Source organism: Crinia signifera, chromosome 2, assembly GCF_055691185.1.
Source record: "Crinia signifera chromosome 2, ASM5569118v1, whole genome shotgun sequence".
Classification (NCBI taxonomy): Eukaryota; Metazoa; Chordata; class Amphibia; order Anura; family Myobatrachidae; genus Crinia; species Crinia signifera.
In genome coordinates, this window is record NC_139218.1 from 4,979,294 (window position 1) to 5,004,791 (window position 25,498).

At 46.5% G+C, this 25,498-nt stretch overlaps 1 protein-coding gene across 4 annotated transcripts in view; it reads right to left on the reverse strand.

Moving 5' to 3' along the window:
* The window catches only part of SPAG17 (sperm associated antigen 17), a 274,209-nt gene that overhangs the window by 84,955 nt on the left and 163,756 nt on the right, over positions 1 to 25,498 (reverse strand). For all 4 annotated transcript variants that reach the window (XM_083171479.1, XM_083171477.1, XM_083171480.1 and 1 more), the window contains one exon: positions 9,299 to 9,342. In XM_083171479.1, the coding sequence (XP_083027605.1) occupies positions 9,299 to 9,342 (44 nt within the window). The remainder of the gene's footprint in view (positions 1 to 9,298; positions 9,343 to 25,498) is intronic.

The following is a 25,498-nucleotide window of genomic DNA, read 5'->3' on the forward strand; positions in this document are numbered from 1 at the left end:
CACAAGCAAACGTATGAGGTCATTACAGAGAAGTTAATCCCAATCGCAGGATTTCGTAACTTGGGAGCGGCGGATCCCCTGGTTAATAAGTGTGAATGGAAAGTTAGTAGTAACCCCATCCCTGGCTCCTCTTCCTCTACAATAACCCCATCCCTGGCTCCTCTTCCTCTACAATTACCCCACCAGGGACTCATCTTCCTCTACAACAGTGGTAGCCAACCCTAGCCCTCGAGAGCTACCAACAGTTCACATTTTCCAGACAACCTAGCTGCTGCACAGCTGCACTCATTAATCACTGACACATTTTAAAAGATCCACATATGGAGCTAATTAGCTCACTTGTGATTCTGTGAGGAGACCTGCAAAACGTGCACTGTTGGTAGCTCTCGAGGACTAGGGTTGGCTACCCCAGCTCTACAATAACCCCATCACAGGCTCCTCTTCCTCTACAATAACCCCATCAGGGACTCCTCTTCCTCTACAATTTCCCCATCAGGGGCTCCTCTTCCTCTACAATAACTCCATCACATGCTCCTCTTCCTCTACAATAACCCCATCACAGACTCCTCTTCCTCTACAATAACCCCATCACAGGCTCCTCTTCCTCTACAATAACCCCATCACAGACTCCTCTTCCTCTACAATTTCCCCATCAGGGACTCCTCTTCCTCTACAATAACTCCATCACATGCTCCTCTTCCTCTACAATAACCCCATCACAGACTTCTCTTCCTCTACAATAACCCCATCAGGGACTCCTCTTCCTTTACAATTACCCCATCAGGGACTCCTCTTCCTCTACAATAACTCCATCACATGCTCCTCTTCCTCTACAATAACCCCATCACAGACTCCTCTTCCTCTACAATAACTCCATCAGGGACTCCTCTTCCTCTACAACTACCCCACCAGGGACTCCTCTTCCTCTACAATTACCCCATCAGGGACTCCTCTTCCTCTACAATAACTCCATCAGGGACTCCTCTTCCTCTACAATAACCCCATCAGGGACTCTCTTCCTCTACAATAACTCCATCCCTGGCTCCTCTTCCTCTACAATTACCCCACCAGGGAATCCTCTTCCTCTACAATAACCCCATCAGGGACTCCTCTTCCTTTACAATTACCCCATCAGGGACTCCTCTTCCTTTACAATTACCCCATCAGGGACTCCTCTTCCTCTACAATAACTCCATCACATGCTCCTCTTCCTCTACAATAACCCCATCACAGACTCCTCTTCCTCTACAACTACCCCACCAGGGACTCCTCTTCCTCTACAATAACTCCATCACATGCTCCTCTTCCTCTACAATAACTCCATCCCTGCTCCTCTTCCTCTACAATTACCCCATCAGGGACTCCTCTTCCTCTACAACTACCCCATCAGGGACTCCTCTTCCTCTACAACTACCCCATCAGGGACTCCTCTTCCTCTACAACTACCCCATCAGGGACTCCTCTTCCTCTACAACTACCCCATCAGGGACTCTTCTTCCTCTACAACTACCCCACCAGGGACTCTTCTTCCTCTACAACTACCCCATCAGGGACTCCTCTTCCTCTACAATTACCCCATCAGGGACTCCTCTTCCTCTACAATTACCCCATCAGGGACTCCTCTTCCTCTACAATTACCCCATCAGGGACTCCTCTTCCTCTACAATAACTCCATCAGGGACTCCTCTTCCTCTACAATAACCCCATCAGGGACTCTCTTCCTCTACAATAACTCCATCCCTGGCTCCTCTTCCTCTACAATTACCCCACCAGGGACTCCTCTTCCTCTACAATAACTCCACCAGGGACTCCTCTTCCTCTACAATAACTCCATCCCTGCTCCTCTTCCTCTACAATTACCCCATCAGGGACTCCTCTTCCTCTACAATTACCCCATCAGGGACTCCTCTTCCTCTACAATAACTCCATCAGGGACTCCTCTTCCTCTACAATAACTCCATCAGGGACTCCTCTTCCTCTACAATTACCCCATCAGGAACTCCTCTTCCTCTACAATAACTCCATCCCTGGCTCCTCTTCCTCTACAATTACCCCATCAGGGACTCCTCTTCCTCTACAATAACCCCATCCCTGGCTCCTCTTCCTCTACGATAACTCCACCAGGGACTCCTCTTCCTCTACAATAACTCCAACCCTGGCTCCTCTTCCTCTACAATAACCCCATCACAAACTCCTCTTCCTCTACAATAACTCCATCAGGGACTCCTCTTCCTCTACAATAACTCCATCACAGGCTCCTCTACAATAACCATCTCAGGCTCCTCTTCAATAAACATCTCAGGCTCCTCTTCCTCTACAGTAACTTCATCAGGGACTCCTCTTCCTCTACAATAACTCCATCACTGGTTCCTCTTCCTCTACACTAACCATCTCATTCTCCTCTTCCTCTACAATAACCATCTCAGTCTCCTCTTCCTCTACAATAACCCCATCACAGGCTCCTCTTCCTCTACAATAACTCCATCACAGGCTCCTCTACAATAACCATCTCAGGCTCCTCTTCCTCTACAATAACTCCATTACAGGCTCCTCTTCCTCTACAATAACCATCTCATTCTCCTCTTCCTCTACAATAACCATCTCATTCTCCTCTTCCTCTACAGTAACTCCATCACTGGAACCTCAGGCCCCCGGGCCTGAGGTTCCCGACCCCTGCTCTATATCCATCTCAGTCTCCTCTTCCTCTACAATAACCCAATCACAGGCTCCTCTTCCTCTACAATAACTCCATCACTGGAACCTCAGGGCCCCCGGGCCTGAGGTTCCCCACCCCTGCTCTATATCCATTGCAGGCTCCTCTTCCTCTACAATAACTCCATCACAGGTTCCACACACCCTCACAATACCTGGCACACACAGTGTCCACACACATAACTTGGGACACACAGAGTGACACAGCACACACACACACGCGCGCGCTGTTCCTGGCACTCAGTACAGCTGGTATTGGGAATGTATTTTTCTCATGATATATTTAGGATATTACACGTTAGCCATTCTCTTCTTCTCCGTGTAACTATTTCGGGCTCTATGTTATTTGCCTTTTATCATTTCAGATTACGCACTGAGAAGAAAATGAAAAGGCAGATTTGGTCGGTTCCCACTGCTGGCTCCATCCATCACAGGAGGGGTATTCTCAGAGCCCAGTATTATATTGTAACCAGCTGGGAGATGGCTGCGCTGCACCAATTGCTGCCAAGCGGCCCCTTCCCTTTCATTTCTTTTATGGCTCCCATAATGGGAATATTTGTATTGTTAGGTTATGCTGTTCTGTGTCCTGCTAGCAATTATCTGCAGGCTGTGTGAGTTATGTGCAGGGAGGGTCCGGCCTGTATGTATGACAGGTGGTTACCACCAGTTCCCGGGGTCTTCCAGCGTTCCCAGCCACATGCACACTGGTGGCAACTTGCTCTGTGGAACTGGCCACTTGCTAAAGTATCACTGGTATAGGAAGTCTCTGTGGGGCAGGATGGGGGGGGGGGGGCACGCACTATGTTCATAACAGTGAACGGCAGATACAAAGCAGATACAAAGCAGGGCTGACTTCTCTGTACAGGTACTTTATCTGGAAATGCAGCTGTTGCTCGATGGGTGTGTGTGCAGGCAGCATGGAGTGAGCGCAGGCAGCATGGAGTGAGCGCAGGCAGCGTGAAGTAAAAGTAGTCAGGGTGCGGTGAGCGCAGTCAGGGTGGGGTGAGCGCAGTCAGGGTGGGGTGAGCGCAGGCAGGGTGGGGTGAGCGCAGGCAGGGTGGGGTGAGCGCAGGCAGGGTGGGGTGAGCGCAGGCAGGGTGGGGTGAGCGCAGTCAGGGTGGGGTGAGCGCAGGCAGGGTGGAGTGAGCGCAGGCAGGGTGGAGTGAGCGCAGGCAGGGTGGGGTGAGCGCAGGCAGGGTGGGGTGAGCGCAGGCAGGGTGGAGTGAGCGCAGGCAGGGTGGGGTGAGCGCAGGCAGGGTGGGGTGAGCGCAGGCAGGGTGGGGTGAGCGCAGTCAGGGTGGGGTGAGCGCAGGCAGGGTGGGGTGAGCGCAGTCAGGGTGGGGTGAGCGCAGGCAGGGTGGGGTGAGCGCAGGCAGGGTGGGGTGAGCGCAGGCAGGGTGGAGTAAAAGCAGGAAGCGTGGGGTGAGCGCAGTCAGGGTGGGGTGAGCGCAGTCAGGGTGGGGTGAGCGCAGGCAGGGTGGGGTGAGCGCAGGCAGGGTGGGGTGAGCGCAGGCAGGGTGGGGTGAGCGCAGGCAGGGTGGAGTGAGCGCAGGCAGGGTGGAGTGAGCGCAGGCAGGGTGGAGTGAGCGCAGGCAGGGTGGGGTGAGCGCAGGCAGGGTGGGGTGAGCGCAGTCAGGGTGGAGTGAGCGCAGTCAGGGTGGGGTGAGTGCAGGCAGATTGGCAATGATCGCAGTCAGGGTGGAGTGAGCACAGGCAGGGTGGGGTGAGCGCAGGCAGGGTACGGTGAGCGCAGGCAGGGAGGAGTGAGCGCAGGCAGGGTGCGGTGAGCGCAGGCAGGGTGCGGTGAGCGCAGGCAGGGTACGGTGAGCGCAGGCAGGGAGGAGTGAGCGCAGTCAGGGTGGGGTGAGCGCAGGCAGATTGGCATTGAGCGCAGGCAGCGTGGAGTGAGCGCAGGCAGGGTGTGGTGAGCGCAGGCAGGGTGGGGTGAGCGTAGGCAGGGTGGGGTGAGCGCAGGCAGGGTGGGGTGAGCGCAGGCAGGGTGGGGTGAGCGCAGGCAGGGTGCGGTGAGCGCAGGCAGGGTACGGTGAGCGCAGGCAGGGTGGGGTGAGCGCAGGCAGGGTGGGGTGAGCGCAGACAGGGTGGGGTGAGCGCAGACAGGGAGGAGTGAGCGCAGGCAGGGTGGAGTGAGCGCAGTCAGGGTGGGGTGAGCGCAGGCAGGGTGGGGTGAGCGCAGACAGGGAGGAGTGAGCGCAGGCAGGGTGGAGTGAGCGCAGTCAGGGTGGGGTGAGCGCAGGCAGATTGGCATTGAGCGCAGGCAGCGTGGAGTGAGCGCAGGCAGGGTGGGGTGAGCGCAGGCAGGGTGGGGTGAGCGTAGGCAGGGTGTGGTGAGCGCAGGCAGGGTGGGGTGAGCGCAGGCAGGGTGGGGTGAGCGCAGGCAGGGTGGGGTGAGCGCAGGCAGGGTGGGGTGAGCGCAGGCAGGGTGGAGTGACCGCAGGCAGGGTGGGGTGAGCGCAGTCAGGGTGGGGTGAGCGCAGGCAGGGTGGGGTGAGCGCAGGCAGGGAGGGGTGAGCGCAGGCAGGGTGGGGTGAGCGCAGGCAGGGTGCGGTGAGCGCAGGCAGGGTGGGGTGAGCGCAGGCAGGGTGGGGTGAGCGCAGGCAGGGTGGTGTGAGCGCAGGCAGGGTGGAGTGAGCGCAGGCAGGGTGGGGTGAGCGCAGGCAGGGTGGTGTGAGCGCAGGCAGGGTGGAGTGAGCGCAGGCAGGGTGGAGTGAGCGCAGGCAGGGTGGGGTGAGCGCAGGCAGGGTGCGGTGAGCGCAGGCAGGGTGCGGTGAGCGCAGGCAGGGTGGGGTGAGCGCAGGCAGGGTGCGGTGAGTATAGCCGCTGTACCAGTGTTACCTATCGTAACCCACTGCAAAGTATTCCTGTGGCACACAAAGCTAATGGTGCCAACATGTACACATTCCAAACAGGGACTAGATCGTTCCACCATGGTCTGTCCCAACATTCTGCTCACAAACAACTAATTTTGGGGAGAAATGATTCTCCATTTACAGCCAGTTACATTGATAGCATGTGGTCAATTTGAAGGCATGAAATAAAACTACTAATGATTTATACCTTCCTTGTAGCAGGGCCCTGTTCCCTTTATGCCCCTGGTGGTACACGGACACCTCCTCTGCTTCCCTACATCCCAGCTGTATTGTACTAATGTGTGTCCTATGTACGGCGCTGCCCCTGGTAGTACACGGACACCTCCTCTGCTTCCCTACATCCCAGCAGTATTGTACTAATGTGTGCGCTATGTACGGCGCTGCCCCTGGTAGTACACGGACACCTCCTCTGCTTCCCTACATCCCAGCTGTATTGTACTAATGTGTGTCCTATGTACGGCGCTGCCCCTGGTAGTACAGACACCTCCTCTGCTTCCCTACATCCCAGCTGTATTGTGTACTGAGCATTGTGCTGCTGTTACCTGTGCTGTTGTAGTGTCTCAGTCACTGTAATGTTCTGTGTCCCCTGTATTGTACTAATGTGTGACCTATGTACGGTGCTGTCCCTGGTAGTACACGGACACCTCCTCTGCTTCCCTACATCCCAGCTGTATTGTGTACTGAGCATTGTGCTGCTGTTACCTGTGCTGTTATAGTGGCTCAGTTACCTTAATGTTCTGTGTTCCCTGTATTGTACTAATGTGTGCCCTATGTATGGCGCTGCCCCTGGTAGTACACGTACACCTCCTCTGCTTCCCTACATCCCTGCTGTATTGTGTACTGAGCACTGTGCTGCTGTTACCTGTGCTGTTGTAGTGTCTCAGTTACTGTAACGTTCTGTGTCCCCTGTATTGTACTAATGTGTGCCCTATGTACAGGGCTGCCCCTGGTAGTACACGGACACCTCCTCTGCTTCCCTATATACCAGCTGTATTGTGTACTGAGCACTGTGCTGCTGTTACCTGTGCTGTTGTAGTGTCTCAGTTACTGTAACGTTCTGTGTCCCCTGTATTGTACTAATGTGTGACCTATGTACGGTGCTGTCCCTGGTAGTACACAGACACCTCCTCTGCTTCCCTACATCCCAGCTGTATTGTGTACTGAGCAGTGTGCTGCTGTTACCTGTGCTGTTGTAGTGTCTCAGTCACTGTAATGTTCTGTGTCCCCTGTATTGTACTAATGTGTGCCCTATGTACGGCGCTGCCCCTGGTAGTACACGGACACCTCCTCTGCTTCCCTACATCCCAGCTGTATTGTGTACTGAACATTGTGCTGCTGTTACCTGTGCTGTTGTAGTGTCTCAGTCACTGTAATGTTCTGTGTCCCCTGTATTGTACTAATGTGTGCCCTATGTACGGTGCTGCCCCTGGTAGTACACGGACACCTCCTCTGCTTCCCTACATCCCAGCTGTATTGTGTACTGAGCATTGTGCTGCTGTTACCTGTGCTGTTGTAGTGTCTCAGTCACTGTAATGTTCTGTGTCCCCTGTATTGTACTAATGTGTGCCCTATGTACGGTGCTGCCCCTGGTAGTACACGGACACCTCCTCTGCTTCCCTACATCCCAGCTGTATTGTGTACTGAGCATTGTGCTGCTGTTACCTGTGCTGTTGTAGTGTCTCAGTCATTGTAATGTTCTGTGTCCCCTGTATTGTACTAATGTGTGCCCTATGTACAGCGCTGTCCCTGGTAGTACACGGACACCTCCTCTGCTTCCCTACATCCCAGCTGTATTGTGTACTGAGCATTGTGCTGCTGTTACCTGTGCTGTTGTAGTGTCTCAGTCATTGTAATGTTCTGTGTCCCCTGTATTGTACTAATGTGTGCCCTATGTACAGCGCTGTCCCTGGTAGTACACGGACACCTCCTCTGCTTCCCTACATCCCAGCTGTATTGTGTACTGAGCCTTGTGTTGCTGTTACCTGTGCTGTTGTAGTGTATCAGTCACTGTAATGTTCTGTGTCCTGTGTATTGTACTAATGTGTGCCCTATGTACGGCGCTGCCCCTGGTAGTACACGGACACCTCCTCTGCTTCCCTACATCCCAGCTGTATTGTGTACTGAGCATTGTGCTGCTGTTACCTGTGCTGTTGTAGTGTATCAGTCACTGTAATGTTCTGTGTCCTGTGTATTGTACTAATGTGTGCCCTATGTACGGCGCTGCCCCTGGTAGTACACGGACACCTCCTCTGTCTCCCTACATCCCAGCTGTATTGTGTACTGAGCATTGTGCTGCTGTTACCTGTGCTGTTGTAGTGTCTCAGTCACTGTAATGTTCTGTGTCCCCTGTATTGTACTAATGTGTGCCCTATGTACGGTGCTGCCCCTGGTAGTACACAGACACCTCCTCTGCTTTCCTACATCCCAGCTGTATTGTGTACTGAGCACTGTGCTGCTGTTACCTGTGCTGTTGTAGTGTCTCAGTTACTGTAATGTTCTGTGTCCGCTGTATTGTACTAATGTGTGCCCTATGTACAGCGCTGACCCTGGTAGTACACAGACACCTCCTCTGCTTCCCTACATCCCAGCTGTATTGTGTACTGAGCATTGTGCTGCTGTTACCTGTGCTGTTGTAGTGTCTCTGTCACTGCAATGTTCTGTGTCCCCTGTATTGTACTAATGTGTACCCTATGTACAGCGCTGTCCCTGGTAGTACACGGACACCTCCTCTGCTTTCCTACATCCCAGCTGTATTGTGTACTGAGCATTGTGCTGCTGTTTCCTGTGCTGTTGCAGTGTCTCAGTCACTGTAATGTTCTGTGTCCCCTGTATTGTACTAATGTGTACCCTATGTACAGCGCTGTCCCTGGTAGTGCACGGACACCTCCTCTGCTTTCCTACATCCCAGCTGTATTGTGTACTGAGGATTGTGCTGCTGTTACCTGTACTGTTGTAGTGTCTCAGTCACTGTAATGTTATGTGTCCCCTGTATTGTACTAATGTGTGCCCTATGTACAGCGCTGTCCCTGGTAGTACATGGACACCTCCTCTGCTTCCCTACATCCCAGCTGTAATGTGTACTGAGCATTGTGCTGCTGTTACCTGTGCTGTTGTAGTTTCTCAGTCACTGTAATGTTCTGTGTCCCCTGTATTGTACTAATGTGTGTCCTATGTACAGCACTGTCCCTGGTAGTACACGGACACCTCCTCTGCTTCCCTACATCCCAGCTGTATTGTGTACTGAGCATTGTGCTGCTGTTACCTGTGCTGTTGTAGTGTCTCAGTCACTGTAATGTTCTGTGTCCCCTGTATTGTACTAATGTGTGCCCTATGTACAGCGCTGCCCCTGGTAGTACACGGACACCTCCTCTGCTTCCCTACATCCCAGCTGTATTGTGTACTGAGCATTGTGCTGCTGTTACCTGTGCTGTTGTAGTGTCTCAGTCACTGTAATGTTCTGTGTCCCCTGTATTGTACTAATGTGTGCCCTATGTACAGCGCTGCCCCTGGTAGTACACGGACACCTCCTCTGCTTCCCTACATCCCAGCTGTATTGTGTACTGAGCATTGTGCTGCTGTTACCTGTGCTTTTGTAGTGTCTCAGTCACTGTAATGTTCTGTGTCCCCTGTATTGTACTAATGTGTGCCCTATGTACAGCACTGCCAACCTCTAAAAATAACTAATAATAATACAGCACCTTGTTCATGTCCTCTGTGTCCTGGATCTCTATAGCAGCGCCCCCTGTAGGTGGAATATGAGAACAGCGATCAGAATTCAGCCAGATTTGTATTTGCCAACAGCACATTCCTGCGTACGAGCGGTATATATATATATATATATATATATATATATATATATATATATATATATATGTAGTGCAGGAGTATATCCCTGACATTATCAGTGCGGAATATAATACGCCATACCAGAGAATCTATGGCCCATATATAAGAAGTGCAGGAGTATATCCCTGACACCGGACATTATCAGTGCGGAATATAATACACCAGACCAGAGAATCTATGGCCCATATATAAGTAGTGCAGGAGTATATCCCTGACACCGGACATTATCAGTGTGGAATATAATACACCGGGAGACCAGAGAATCTATGGCCCATATATAAGTAGTGCAGGAGTATATCCCTGACACCGGACATTATCAGTGCGGAATATAATACACCAGACCAGAGAATCTATGGTCCATATATAAGTAGTACAGGAGTATATCCCTGACACCGGACATTATCAGTGCGGAATATAATACACCAGACCAGAGAATCTATGGCCCATATATAAGTAGTGCAGGAGTATATCCCTGACACCGGACATTATCAGTGCGGAATATAATACACCGGGAGACCAGAGAATCTATGGCCCATATATATGTAGTGCAGGAGTATATCCCTGACACCGGACATTATCAGTGCGGAATATAATACACCAGACCAGAGAATCTATGTCCCATATATGAGTAGTGCAGGAGTATATCCCGGACACCGGACATTATCAGTGCGGAATATAATACACCGGGAGACCAGAGAATCTATGGCCCATATATAAGTAGTGCAGGAGTATATCCCTGACACCGGACATTATCAGTGCGGAATATAATACACCAGACCAGAGAATCTATGGCCCATATATAAGTAGTGCAGGAGTATATCCCTGACACCGGACATTATCAGTGTGGAATATAATACACCAGACCAGAGAATCTATGGCCCATATATAAGTAGTGCAGGAGTATATCCCTGACACCGGACATTATCAGTGCGGAATATAATACACCGGGAGACCAGAGAATCTATGGTCCATATATAAGTAGTGCAGGAGTATATCCCTGACACCGGGCATTATCAGTGCGGAATATAATACACCAGGAGACCAGAGAATCTATGGTCCATATATAAGTAGTACAGGAGTATATCCCTGACACCGGACATTATCAGTGCGGAATATAATACACCGGGAGACCAGAGAATCTATGGCCCATATATAAGTAGTGCAGGAGTATATCCCTGACACCGGACATTATCAGTGCGGAATAGAATACACCGGGAGACCAGAGAATCTATGGTCCATATATAAGTAGTGCAGGAGTATATCCCTGACACCGGACATTATCAGTGCGGAATATAATACACCAGACCAGAGAATCTATGGCCCATATATAAGTAGTACAGGAGTATATCCCTGACACCGGACATTATCAGTGCGGAATATAATACACCAGACCAGAGAATCTATGGTCCATATATAAGTAGTGCAGGAGTATATCCCGGACACCGGACATTATCAGTGCGGAATATAATACACCAGACCAGAGAATCTATGGCCCATATATAAGTAGTACAGGAGTATATCCCTGACACCGGACATTATCAGTGCGGAATATAATACACCGGGAGACCAGAGAATCTATGGCCCATATATAAGTAGTGCAGGAGTATATCCCTGACACCGGACATTATCAGTGCGGAATATAATACACCAGGAGACCAGAGAATCTATGGTCCATATATAAGTAGTGCAGGGGTATATCCCTGACACCGGACATTATCAGTGCGGAATATAATACACCAGACCAGAGAATCTATGGCCCATATATAAGTAGTACAGGAGTATATCCCTGACACCGGACATTATCAGTGCGGAATATAATACACCAGACCAGAGAATCTATGGCCCATATATAAGTAGTGCAGGAGTATATCCCTGACACCGGACATTATCAGTGCGGAATATAATACACCAGACCAGAGAATCTATGGCCCATATATAAGTAGTGCAGGAGTATATCCCTGACACCGGACATTATCAGTGCGGAATATAATACACCGGGAGACCAGAGAATCTATGGTCCATATATAAGTAGTGCAGGAGTATATCCCTGACACCGGACATTATCAGTGCGGAATATAATACACCAGACCAGAGAATCTATGGTCCATATATAAGTAGTACAGGAGTATATCCCTGACACCGGACATTATCAGTGCGGAATATAATACACCGGGAGACCAGAGAATCTATGGCCCATATATAAGTAGTGCAGGAGTATATCCCTGACACCGGACATTATCAGTGTGGAATATAATACACCAGACCAGAGAATCTATGGTCCATATATAAGTAGTGCAGGAGTATATCCCTGACACCGGACATTATCAGTGTGGAATATAATACACCGGGAGACCAGAGAATCTATGGCCCATATATAAGTAGTGCAGGAGTATATCCCTGACACCGGACATTATCAGTGCGGAATATAATACACCGGGAGACCAGAGAATCTATGGTCCATATATAAGTAGTGCAGGAGTATATCCCTGACACCGGACATTATCAGTGCGGAATATAATACACCAGACCAGAGAATCTATGGCCCATATATAAGTAGTGCAGGAGTATATCCCTGACACCGGACATTATCTGTGCGGAATATAATACACCAGACCAGAGAATCTATGGTCCATATATAAGTAGTGCAGGAGTATATCCCTGACACCGGACATTATCAGTGCGGAATATAATACACCAGACCAGAGAATCTATGGCCCATATATAAGTAGTGCAGGAGTATATCCCTGACACCGGACATTATCAGTGCGGAATATAATACACCGGGAGACCAGAGAATCTATGGCCCATATATAAGTAGTGCAGGAGTATATCCCTGACACCGGACATTATCAGTGCGGAATATAATACACCGGGAGACCAGAGAATCTATGGTCCATATATAAGTAGTGCAGGAGTATATCCCTGACACCGGACATTATCAGTGCGGAATATAATACACCAGACCAGAGAATCTATGGCCCATATATAAGTAGTGCAGGAGTATATCCCTGACACCGGACATTATCTGTGCGGAATATAATACACCAGACCAGAGAATCTATGGTCCATATATAAGTAGTGCAGGAGTATATCCCTGACACCGGACATTATCTGTGCGGAATATAATACACCAGACCAGAGAATCTATGGTCCATATATAAGTAGTGCAGGAGTATATCCCTGACACCGGACATTATCAGTGAGGAATATAATACACCGGGAGACCAGAGAATCTATGGCCCATATATAAGTAGTGCAGGAGTATATCCCTGACACCGGACATTATCAGTGAGGAATATAATACACCGGGAGACCAGAGAATCTATGGCCCATATATAAGTAGTGCAGGAGTATATCCCTGACACCGGACATTATCAGTGCGGAATATAATACACCAGACCAGAGAATCTATGGCACATATATAAGTAGTGCAGGAGTATATCCCTGACACCGGACATTATCAGTGTGGAATATAATACACCGGGAGACCAGAGAATCTATGGCCCATATATAAGTAGTGCAGGAGTATATCCCTGACACCGGACATTATCAGTGCGGAATATAATACACCAGACCAGAGAATCTATGGCCCATATATAAGTAGTGCAGGAGTATATCCCTGACACCGGACATTATCAGTGCGGAATATAATACACCAGACCAGAGAATCTATGGCACATATATAAGTAGTGCAGGAGTATATCCCTCACACCGGACATTATCAGTGCGGAATATAATACACCGGGAGACCAGAGAATCTATGGCCCATATATAAGTAGTGCAGGAGTATATCCCTGACACCGGACATTATCAGTGCGGAATATAATACACCAGACCAGAGAATCTATGGCCCATATATAAGTAGTGCAGGAGTATATCCCGGACACCGGACATTATCAGTGCGGAATATAATACACCGGGAGACCAGAGAATCTATGGTCCATATATAAGTAGTGCAGGAGTATATCCCTGACACCGGACATTATCAGTGCGGAATATAATACACTGGGAGACCAGAGAATCTATGGTCCATATATAAGTAGTGCAGGAGTATATCCCTGACACCGGACATTATCAGTGCGGAATATAATACACCAGACCAGAGAATCTATGGTCCATATATAAGTAGTGCAGGAGTATATCCCTGACACCGGACATTATCAGTGCGGAATATAATACACCAGGAGACCAGAGAATCTATGGTCCATATATAAGTAGAGCAGGAGTATATCCCTGACACCAGACATTATCAGTGCGGAATATAATACACCAGACCAGAGAATCTATGGCCCATATATAAGTAGTGCAGGAGTATATCCCTGACACCGGACATTATCAGTGCGGAATATAATACACCAGGAGACCAGAGAATCTATGGCCCATATATAAGTAGTGCAGGAGTATATCCCTGACACCGGACATTATCAGTGCGGAATATAATACACCGGGAGACCAGAGAATCTATGGCCCATATATAAGTAGTGCAGGAGTATATCCCTGACACCGGACATTATCAGTGAGGAATATAATACACCAGACCAGAGAATCTATGGCCCATATATAAGTAGTGCAGGAGTATATCCCTGACACCGGACATTATCAGTGCGGAATATAATACACCAGACCAGAGAATCTATGGCCCATATATAAGTAGTGCAGGAGTATATCCCTGACACCGGACATTATCAGTGCGGAATATAATACACCGGGAGACCAGAGAATCTATGGCCCATATATAAGTAGTGCAGGAGTATACCCCTGACACCGGACATTATCAGTGCGGAATATAATACACCAGGAGACCAGAGAATCTATGGCCCATATATAAGTAGTGCAGGAGTATATCCCTGACACCGGACATTATCAGTGCGGAATATAATACACCAGACCAGAGAATCTATGGTCCATATATAAGTAGTGCAGGAGTATATCCCTGACACCGGACATTATCAGTGTGGAATATAATACACCAGGAGACCAGAGAATCTATGGTTCATATATAAGTAGTGCAGGAGTATATCCCGGACACCGGACATTATCAGTGCGGAATATAATACACCGGGAGACCAGAGAATCTATGGCCCATATATAAGTAGTGCAGGAGTATATCCCTGACACCGGACATTATCAGTGTGGAATATAATACACCGGGAGACCAGAGAATCTATGGTCCATATATAATTAGTGCAGGAGTATATCCCTGACACCGGACATTATCAGTGTGGAATATAATACACCGGGAGACCAGAGAATCTATGGCCCATATATAAGTAGTGCAGGAGTATATCCCTGACACCGGACATTATCAGTGCGGAATATAATACTCCGGGAGACCAGAGAATCTATGGCCCATATATAAGTAGTGCAGGAGTATATCCCTGACACCGGACATTATCAGTGTGGAATATAATACACCAGGAGACCAGAGAATCTATGGCCCATATATAAGTAGTGCAGGAGTATATCCCTGACACCGGACATTATCAGTGCGGAATATAATACACCAGACCAGAGAATCTATGGCCCATATATAAGTAGTGCAGGAGTATATCCCTGACACCGGACATTATCAGTGCGGAATATAATAAACCAGGAGACCAGAGAATCTATGGTTCATATATAAGTAGTGCAGGAGTATATCCCTGACACCGGACATTATCAGTGCGGAATATAATACACCGGGAGACCAGAGAATCTATGGCCCATATATAAGTAGTGCAGGAGTATATCCCTGACACCGGACATTATCAGTGCGGAATATAATACACCAGACCAGAGAATCTATGGCCCATATATAAGTAGTGCAGGAGTATATCCCTGACACCAGACATTATCAGTGCGGAATATAATACACCAGACCAGAGAATCTATGGTCCATATATAAGTAGTGCAGGAGTATATCCCTGACACCGGACATTATCAGTGAGGAATATAATACACCGGGAGACCAGAGAATCTATGGCCCATATATAAGTAGTGCAGGAGTATATCCCTGACACCGGACATTATCAGTGAGGAATATAATACACCGGGAGACCAGAGAATCTATGGCCCATATATAAGTAGTGCAGGAGTATATCCCTGACACCGGACATTATCAGTGCGGAATATAATACACTGGGAGACCAGAGAATCTATGGTCCATATATAAGTAGTGCAGGAGTATATCCCTGACACCGGACATTATCAGTGCGGAATATAATACACCAGACCAGAGAATCTATGGCCCATATATAAGTAGTGCAGGAGTATATCCCTGACACCGGACATTATCAGTGCGGAATATAATACACCAGACCAGAGAATCTATGGCCCATATATAAGTAGTGCAGGAGTATATCCCTGACACCGGACATTATCAGTGCGGAATATAATACACTAGACCAGAGAATCTATGGCCCATATATAAGTAGTGCAGGAGTATATCCCTGACATCGGACATTATCAGTGCGGAATATAATACACCAGGAGACCAGAGAATCTATGGCCCATATATAAGAAGTGCAGGAGTATATCCCTGACACCGGACATTATCAGTGCGGAATATAATACACCAGGAGACCAGAGAATCTATGGTTCATATATAAGTAGTGCAGGAGTATATCCCGGACACCGGACATTATCAGTGCGGAATATAATACACCGGGAGACCAGAGAATCTATGGCCCATATATAAGTAGTGCAGGAGTATATCCCTGACACCGGACATTATCAGTGTGGAATATAATACACCGGGAGACCAGAGAATCTATGGTCCATATATAATTAGTGCAGGAGTATATCCCTGACACCGGACATTATCAGTGTGGAATATAATACACCGGGAGACCAGAGAATCTATGGCCCATATATAAGTAGTGCAGGAGTATATCCCTGACACCGGACATTATCAGTGTGGAATATAATACACCAGGAGACCAGAGAATCTATGGCCCATATATAAGTAGTGCAGGAGTATATCCCTGACACCGGACATTATCAGTGCGGAATATAATACACCAGACCAGAGAATCTATGGTCCATATATAAGTAGTGCAGGAGTATATCCCTGACACCGGACATTATCAGTGAGGAATATAATACACCGGGAGACCAGAGAATCTATGGCCCATATATATGTAGTGCAGGAGTATATCCCTGACACCGGACATTATCAGTGCGGAATATAATACACCAGACCAGAGAATCTATGGTCCATATATAAGTAGTACAGGAGTATATCCCTGACACCGGACATTATCAGTGTGGAATATAATACACCAGACCAGAGAATCTATGGCCCATATATAAGTAGTGCAGGAGTATATCCCGGACACCGGACATTATCAGTTTGGAATATAATACACCCGGAGACCAGAGAATCTATGGCCCATATATAAGTAGTGCAGGAGTATATCCCTGACACCGGACATTATCAGTGCGGAATATAATACTCCGGGAGACCAGAGATTCTATGGCCCATATATAAGTAGTGCAGGAGTATATCCCTGACACCGGACATTATCAGTGCGGAATATAATACTCCGGGAGACCAGAGAATCTATGGCCCATATATAAGTAGTGCAGGAGTATATCCCTGACACCGGACATTATCAGTGAGGAATATAATACACCAGACCAGAGAATCTATGGTCCATATATAAGTAGTGCAGGAGTATATCGCTGACACCGGACATTATCAGTGAGGAATATAATACACCAGACCAGAGAATCTATGGCCCATATATAAGTAGTGCAGGAGTATATCCCTGACACCGGACATTATCAGTGCGGAATATAATACACCGGGAGACCAGAGAATCTATGGTCCATATATAAGTAGTGCAGGAGTATATCCCTGACACCGGACATTATCAGTGCGGAATATAATACACCAGAACAGAGAATCTATGGCCCATATATAAGTAGTGCAGGAGTATATCCCTGACACCGGACATTATCAGTGCGGAATATAATACACCAGACCAGAGAATCTATGGTCCATATATAAGTAGTGCAGGAGTATATCCCTGACATCGGACATTATCAGTGCGGAATATAATACACCGGGAGACCAGAGAATCTATGGCCCATATATAAGTAGTGCAGGAGTATATCCCGGACACCGGACATTATCAGTGCGGAATATAATACACCAGACCAGAGAATCTATGGCCCATATATAAGTAGTGCAGGAGTAAATCCCTGACACCGGACATTATCAGTGCGGAATATAATACACCGGGAGACCAGAGAATCTATGGTCCATATATAAGTAGTACAGGAGTATATCCCTGACATCGGACATTATCAGTGCGGAATATAATACACCAGACCAGAGAATCTATGGTCCATATATAAGTAGTGCAGGAGTATATCCCTGACACCGGACATTATCAGTGCGGAATATAATACACCGGGAGACCAGAGAATCTATGGCCCATATATAAGTAGTGCAGGAGTATATCCCTGACACCGGACATTATCAGTGCGGAATATAATACACCAGACCAGAGAATCTATGTCCCATATATGAGTAGTGCAGGAGTATATCCCGGACACCGGACATTATCAGTGCGGAATATAATACACCGGGAGACCAGAGAATCTATGGTCCATATATAAGTAGTGCAGGAGTATATCCCTGACACCGGACATTATCAGTGCGAATATAATACACCGGGAGAACAGAGAATCTATGGCCCATATATAAGTAGTGCTGGAGTATATCCCTGACACCGGACATTATCAGTGCGGAATATAATACATATATACTGATAATTAAATGTACATTATACTCCCCTTTTTTTCTTATTTATTTTTTATTATATATTTTTTATGATCATTTTTTTCATTTTTTTCATTTTTTTCATTTTTTCATTTATTTTTCTCTTTTTCATTATTTTTTATTTTTTATAGCTATTTTTCATTATATGTTGAATAAATTTATACCATAAATCTGTTTAATAATAATAAGAGATATATTGTTACAATAGGAGATATATTATCATAACTCTTGTTATAATCTGTTCTAAGTATCTACTGTCCGGAACCTCTATGTCTCTCCATGTTACCATTATTCATACATAGAATGAACGATTTGCCAACCATATGCATAATATTCTCTTACTTCCGCCCTCCGGGAATATAGCCCCCGGAAATGAACGGAGCACTATGCAGAGATGGCCCCCAAAAATAAGTAGCCCTTTCCGCCAACCACACGCATTTGTGCCAGCCGGAAATAAGGACGCCAAACGCCCAGCGCTATTGAAGACGTCGGGCACACACGGGAATGGTGACTTCCGCCAACCATGCGTGTATCCGCCAACCGGAAGTACACGAGGCGGACGTTCCTAGTTCATACAGCATAACCGCTCGTCTCCTACGGATCTATTTGCCTTGTCACAACTCCATGATCCCGCGCCACATATCACGCTGTCCTCTTAACAGAGGACACTATTTGTGTTGTACTAACAAGCCATATTAAGCCCAGTATCAAGTTACTTCCGGGATTGGGCTATTAACCCCGATCATGTGACGGGATCACATGACCTATACTACGATTTATAAATTGGTCTTTTTTACTGTTATCATGTATAATATTCACATCTTACATACTCCTCCTGTGCATGTCTACCACATTGCTTACTTTGTATATTTTAAATGTATGCTTTTTATTGTATTTAATGTATGACCCATCAAAGTTCCCACACCTGCAACCAAGGGAACAATTAACTCAGGGTATAAATATAAGGTCCCCTGACAAGACATTATACCCCAGCTCCTGATGAAGACGCAAGCTAGCGTCGAAACGCGTTGAGCAGCTTATATATCACTCCACTGCACTTTATTGCCTGTTTGCACCAGCCGAGACTGCACTACAAACCTTGCACTTTATTTCCGGACCAGTTCACCACCTTCCAGGACCTTCTTTCCAAGCAGCCATTGCAAAATCAAGCCTGGTATTCATATACCATAAGGACTGCCTAAAACCACCTTTATATTGATTCCTGGACTACTGGGCATTTTATCCGGATTGGGACATACCCATGCACTTTATTCACCAAGGAGATTACATGTGCCCCCCGTCTCCCTCTGGTAACTATACATGTGCTGATGCTTACACTGTGGAGTTATATTCAGAGAGCCTTGTATGATTGTTTTTATATTTTGTTTTAATATTATCTATGTTTTTATGAGAGCTCTCATTGATTTCTTTGTATAAATAAATGCTTTGAATTCATGTACATGTGGTAGTGTACATTCTTTTCAGTTAAACCTAGCGCTGTACTCCCCCTCTTTTTTTGTCTATATTAATATTGGGAGACCTACACACTCCCTGTACAGCAGCTTTGGTTGTGCCTTGGTTCTATTCTTCTTTGTTCTTTAGTGCAGGAGTATATCCCTGACACCGGACATTATCAGTGTGGAATATAATACACCGGGAGACCAGAGAATCTATGGCCCATATATAAGTAGTGCAGGAGTATATCCCGGACATCGGACATTATCAGTGCGGAATATAATACACCGGGAGACCAGAGAATCTATGGCCCATATATAAGTAGTGCAGGAGTATATCCCTGACACCGGACATTATCAGTGCGGAATATAATACGCCATACCAGAGAATCTATGGCCCATATATAAGTAGTGCAGGAGTATATCCCTGACACCGGACATTATCAGTGCGGAATATAATACGCCATACCAGAGAATCTATGGCCCATATATAAGTAGTGCAGGAGTATATCCCTGACACCGGACATTATCAGTGCGGAATATAATACACCAGACCAGAGAATCTATGGCCCATATATAAGTAGTGCAGGAGTATATCCCTGACACCGGACATTATCAGTGAGGAATATAATACACCGGGAGACCAGAGAATCTATGGTCCATATATAAGTAGTGCAGGAGTATATCCCTGACACCGGACATTATCAGTGAGGAATATAATACACCGGGAGACCAGAGAATCTATGGTCCATATATAAGTAGTGCAGGAGTATATCCCTGACACCGGACATTATCAGTGTGGAATATAATACACCAGACCAGAGAATCTATGGCCCATTTATAAGTAGTGCAGGAGTATATCCCGGACACCGGACATTATCAGTGTGGAATATAATACACCAGACCAGAGAATCTATGGCCCATATATAAGTAGTGCAGGAGTATATCCCTGACATCGGACATTATCAGTGCGGAATATAATACACCGGGAGACCAGAGAATCTATGGCCCATATATAAGTAGTGCAGGAGTATATCCCTGACACCGGACATTATCAGTGCGGAATATAATACACCAGACCAGAGAATCTATGGTCCATATATAAGTAGTGCAGGAGTATATCCCTGACACCGGACATTATCAGTGCGGAATATAATACACCGGGAGACCAGAGAATCTATGGCCCATATATAAGTAGTGCAGGAGTATATCCCTGACACCGGACATTATCAGTGAGGAATATAATACACCGGGAGACCAGAGAATCTATGGTCCATATATAAGTAGTGCAGGAGTATATCCCTGACACCGGACATTATCAGTGTGGAATATAATACACCAGACCAGAGAATCTATGGCCCATATATAAGTAGTGCAGGAGTATATCCCGGACACCGGACATTATCAGTGCGGAATATAATACACCAGACCAGAGAATCTATGGCCCATATATAAGTAGTGCAGGAGTATATCCCGGACACCGGACATTATCAGTGCGGAATATAATACACCAGACCAGAGAATCTATGGCCCATATATAAGTAGTGCAGGAGTATATCCCTGACACCGGACATTATCAGTGCGGAATATAATACACCAGACCAGAGAATCTATGGCCCATATATAAGTAGTGCAGGAGTATATCCCTGACACCGGACATTATCAGTGCGGAATATAATACACCAGGAGACCAGAGAATCTATGGCCCATATATAAGTAGTGCAGGAGTATATCCCTGACACCGGACATTATCAGTGCGGAATATAATACACCAGACCAGAGAATCTATGGCCCATATATAAGTAGTGCAGGAGTATATCCCTGACACCGGACATTATCAGTGCGGAATATAATACACCAGACCAGAGAATCTATGGCCCATATATAAGTAGTGCAGGAGTATATCCCTGACACCGGACATTATCAGTGTGGAATATAATACACCGGGAGACCAGAGAATCTATGGCCCATATATAAGTAGTGCAGGAGTATATCCCTGACATCGGACATTATCAGTGCGGAATATAATACACCGGGAGACCAGAGAATCTATGGCCCATATATAAGTAGTGCAGGAGTATATCCCTGACACCGGACATTATCAGTGCGGAATATAATACACCAGACCAGAGAATCTATGGCCCATATATAAGTAGTGCAGGAGTATATCCCTGACACCGGACATTATCAGTGCGGAATATAATACACCAGACCAGAGAATCTATGGCCCATATATAAGTAGTGCAGGAGTATATCCCTCACACCGGACATTATCAGTGCGGAATATAATACACCAGACCAGAAAATCTATGGTCCATATATAAGTAGTGCAGGAGTATATCCCTGACACCGGACATTATCAGTGCGGAATATAATACACCAGGAGACCAGAGAATCTATGGTCCATATATAAGTAGTGCAGGAGTATATCCCTGACACCGGACATTATCAGTGCGGAATATAATACACCAGACCAGAGAATCTATGGCCCATATATAAGTAGTGCAGGAGTATATCCCTGACACCGGACATTATCAGTGCGGAATATAATACACCAGACCAGAGAATCTATGGCCCATATATAAGTAGTGCAGGAGTATATCCCTGACACCGGACATTATCAGTGCGGAATATAATACACCAGGAGACCAGAGAATCTATGGCCCATATATAAGTAGTGCAGGAGTATATCCCTGACACCGGACATTATCAGTGCGGAATATAATACACCAGACCAGAGAATCTATGGCCCATATATAAGTAGTGCAGGAGTATATCCCTGACACCGGACATTATCAGTGTGGAATATAATACACCGGGAGACCAGAGAATCTATGGCCCATATATAAGTAGTGCAGGAGTATATCCCTCACACCGGACATTATCAGTGCGGAATATAATACACCAGACCAGAGAATCTATGGCCCATATATAAGTAGTGCAGGAGTATATCCCTGACACCGGACATTATCAGTGCGGAATATAATACACCAGACCAGAGAATCTATGGCCCATATATAAGTAGTGCAGGAGTATATCCCTGACACCGGACATTATCAGTGTGGAATATAATACACCGGGAGACCAGAGAATCTATGGCCCATATATAAGTAGTGCAGGAGTATATCCCTGACATCGGACATTATCAGTGCGGAATATAATACACCGGGAGACCAGAGAATCTATGGCCCATATATAAGTAGTGCAGGAGTATATCCCTGACACCGGACATTATCAGTGCGGAATATAATACACCAGACCAGAGAATCTATGGCCCATATATAAGTAGTGCAGGAGTATATCCCTGACACCGGACATTATCAGTGAGGAATATAATACACCGGGAGACCAGAGAATCTATGGTCCATATATAAGTAGTGCAGGAGTATATCCCTGACACCGGACATTATCAGTGAGGAATATAATACACCGGGAGACCAGAGAATCTATGGTCCATATATAAGTAGTGCAGGAGTATATCCCTGACAACGGACATTATCAGTGTGGAATATAATACACCAGACCAGAGAATCTATGGCCCATATATAAGTAGTGCAGGAGTATATCCCTGACACCGGACATTATCAGTGCGGAATATAATACACCAGACCAGAGAATCTATGGCCCATATATAAGTAGTGCAGGAGTATATCCCTGACATCGGACATTATCAGTGCGGAATATAATACACCGGGAGACCAGAGAATCTATGGCCCATATATAAGTAGTGCAGGAGTATATCCCGGACACCGGACATTATCAGTGCGGAATATAATACACCGGGAGACCAGAGAATCTATGGCCCATATATAATTAGTGCAGGAGTATATCCCTGACACCGGACATTATCAGTGCGGAATATAATACACCAGACCAGAGAATCTATGGCCCATATATAAGTAGTGCAGGAGTATATCCCTCACACCGGACATTATCAGTGCGGAATATAATACACCAGACCAGAAAATCTATGGTCCATATATAAGTAGTGCAGGAGTATATCCCTGACACCGGACATTATCAGTGCGGAATATAATACACCAGGAGACCAGAGAATCTATGGTCCATATATAAGTAGTGCAGGAGTATATCCCTGACACCGGACATTATCAGTGCGGAATATAATACACCAGACCAGAGAATCTATGGCCCATATATAAGTAGTGCAGGAGTATATCCCTGACACCGGACATTATCAGTGAGGAATATAATACACCGGGAGACCAGAGAATCTATGGTCCATATATAAGTAGTGCAGGAGTATATCCCTGACACCGGACATTATCAGTGAGGAATATAATACACCGGGAGACCAGAGAATCTATGGCCCATATATAAGTAGTGCAGGAGTATATCCCTGACACCGGACATTATCAGTGCGGAATATAATACACCAGACCAGAGAATCTATGGTCCATATATAAGTAGTGCAGGAGTATATCGCTGACACCGGACATTATCAGTGAGGAATATAATACACCGGGAGACCAGAGAATCTATGGTCCATATATAAGTAGTGCAGGAGTATATCCCTGACACCGGACATTATCAGTGCGAATATAATACACCAGACCAGAGAATCTATGGCCCATATATAAGTAGTGCAGGAGTATATCCCGGACACCGGACATTATCAGTGCGGAATATAATACACCAGACCAGAGAATCTATGGCCCATATATAAGTAGTGCAGGAGTATATCCCTGACACCGGACATTATCAGTGCGGAATATAATACACCCGGAGACCAGAGAATCTATGGTCCATATATAAGTAGTACAGGAGTATATCCCTGACACCGGACATTATCAGTGCAGAATATAATACACCAGGAGACCAGAGAATCTATGGTCCATATATAAGTAGTACAGGAGTATATCCCTGACACCGGACATTATCAGTGCGGAATATAATACACCAGACCAGAGAATCTATGGCCCATATATAAGTAGTGCAGGAGTATATCCCTGACACCGGACATTATCAGTGCGGAATATAATACACCGGGAGACCAGAGAATCTATGGCCCATATATAAGTAGTGCAGGAGTATATCCCTGACACCGGACATTATCAGTGCGGAATATAATACACCGGGAGACCAGAGAATCTATGGCCCATATATAAGTAGTGCAGGAGTATATCCCTGACACCGGACATTATCAGTGCGGAATATAATACACCAGACCAGAGAATCTATGGCCCATATATAAGTAGTGCAGGAGTATATCCCTGACACCGGACATTATCAGTGCGGAATATAATACACCGGGAGACCAGAGAATCTATGGTCCATATATAAGTAGTGCAGGAGTATATCCCTGACACCGGACATTATCAGTGCGGAATATAATACACCGGGAGACCAGAGAATCTATGGCCCATATATATGTAGTGCAGGAGTATATCCCTGACACCGGACATTATCAGTGTGGAATATAATACACCAGGAGACCAGAGAATCTATGGCCCATATATAAGTAGTGCAGGAGTATATCCCTGACACCGGACATTATCAGTGTGGAATATAATACACCAGGAGACCAGAGAATCTATGGCCCATATATAAGTAGTGCAGGAGTATATCCCTGACACCGGACATTATCAGTGTGGAATATAATACACCAGACCAGAGAATCTATGGCCCATATATAAGTAGTGCAGGAGTATATCCCTGACACCGGACATTATCAGTGCGGAATATAATACACCAGACCAGAGAATCTATGGCCCATATATAAGTAGTGCAGGAGTATATCCCTGACACCGGACATTATCAGTGCGGAATATAATACACCAGACCAGAGAATCTATAGCCCATATATAAGTAGT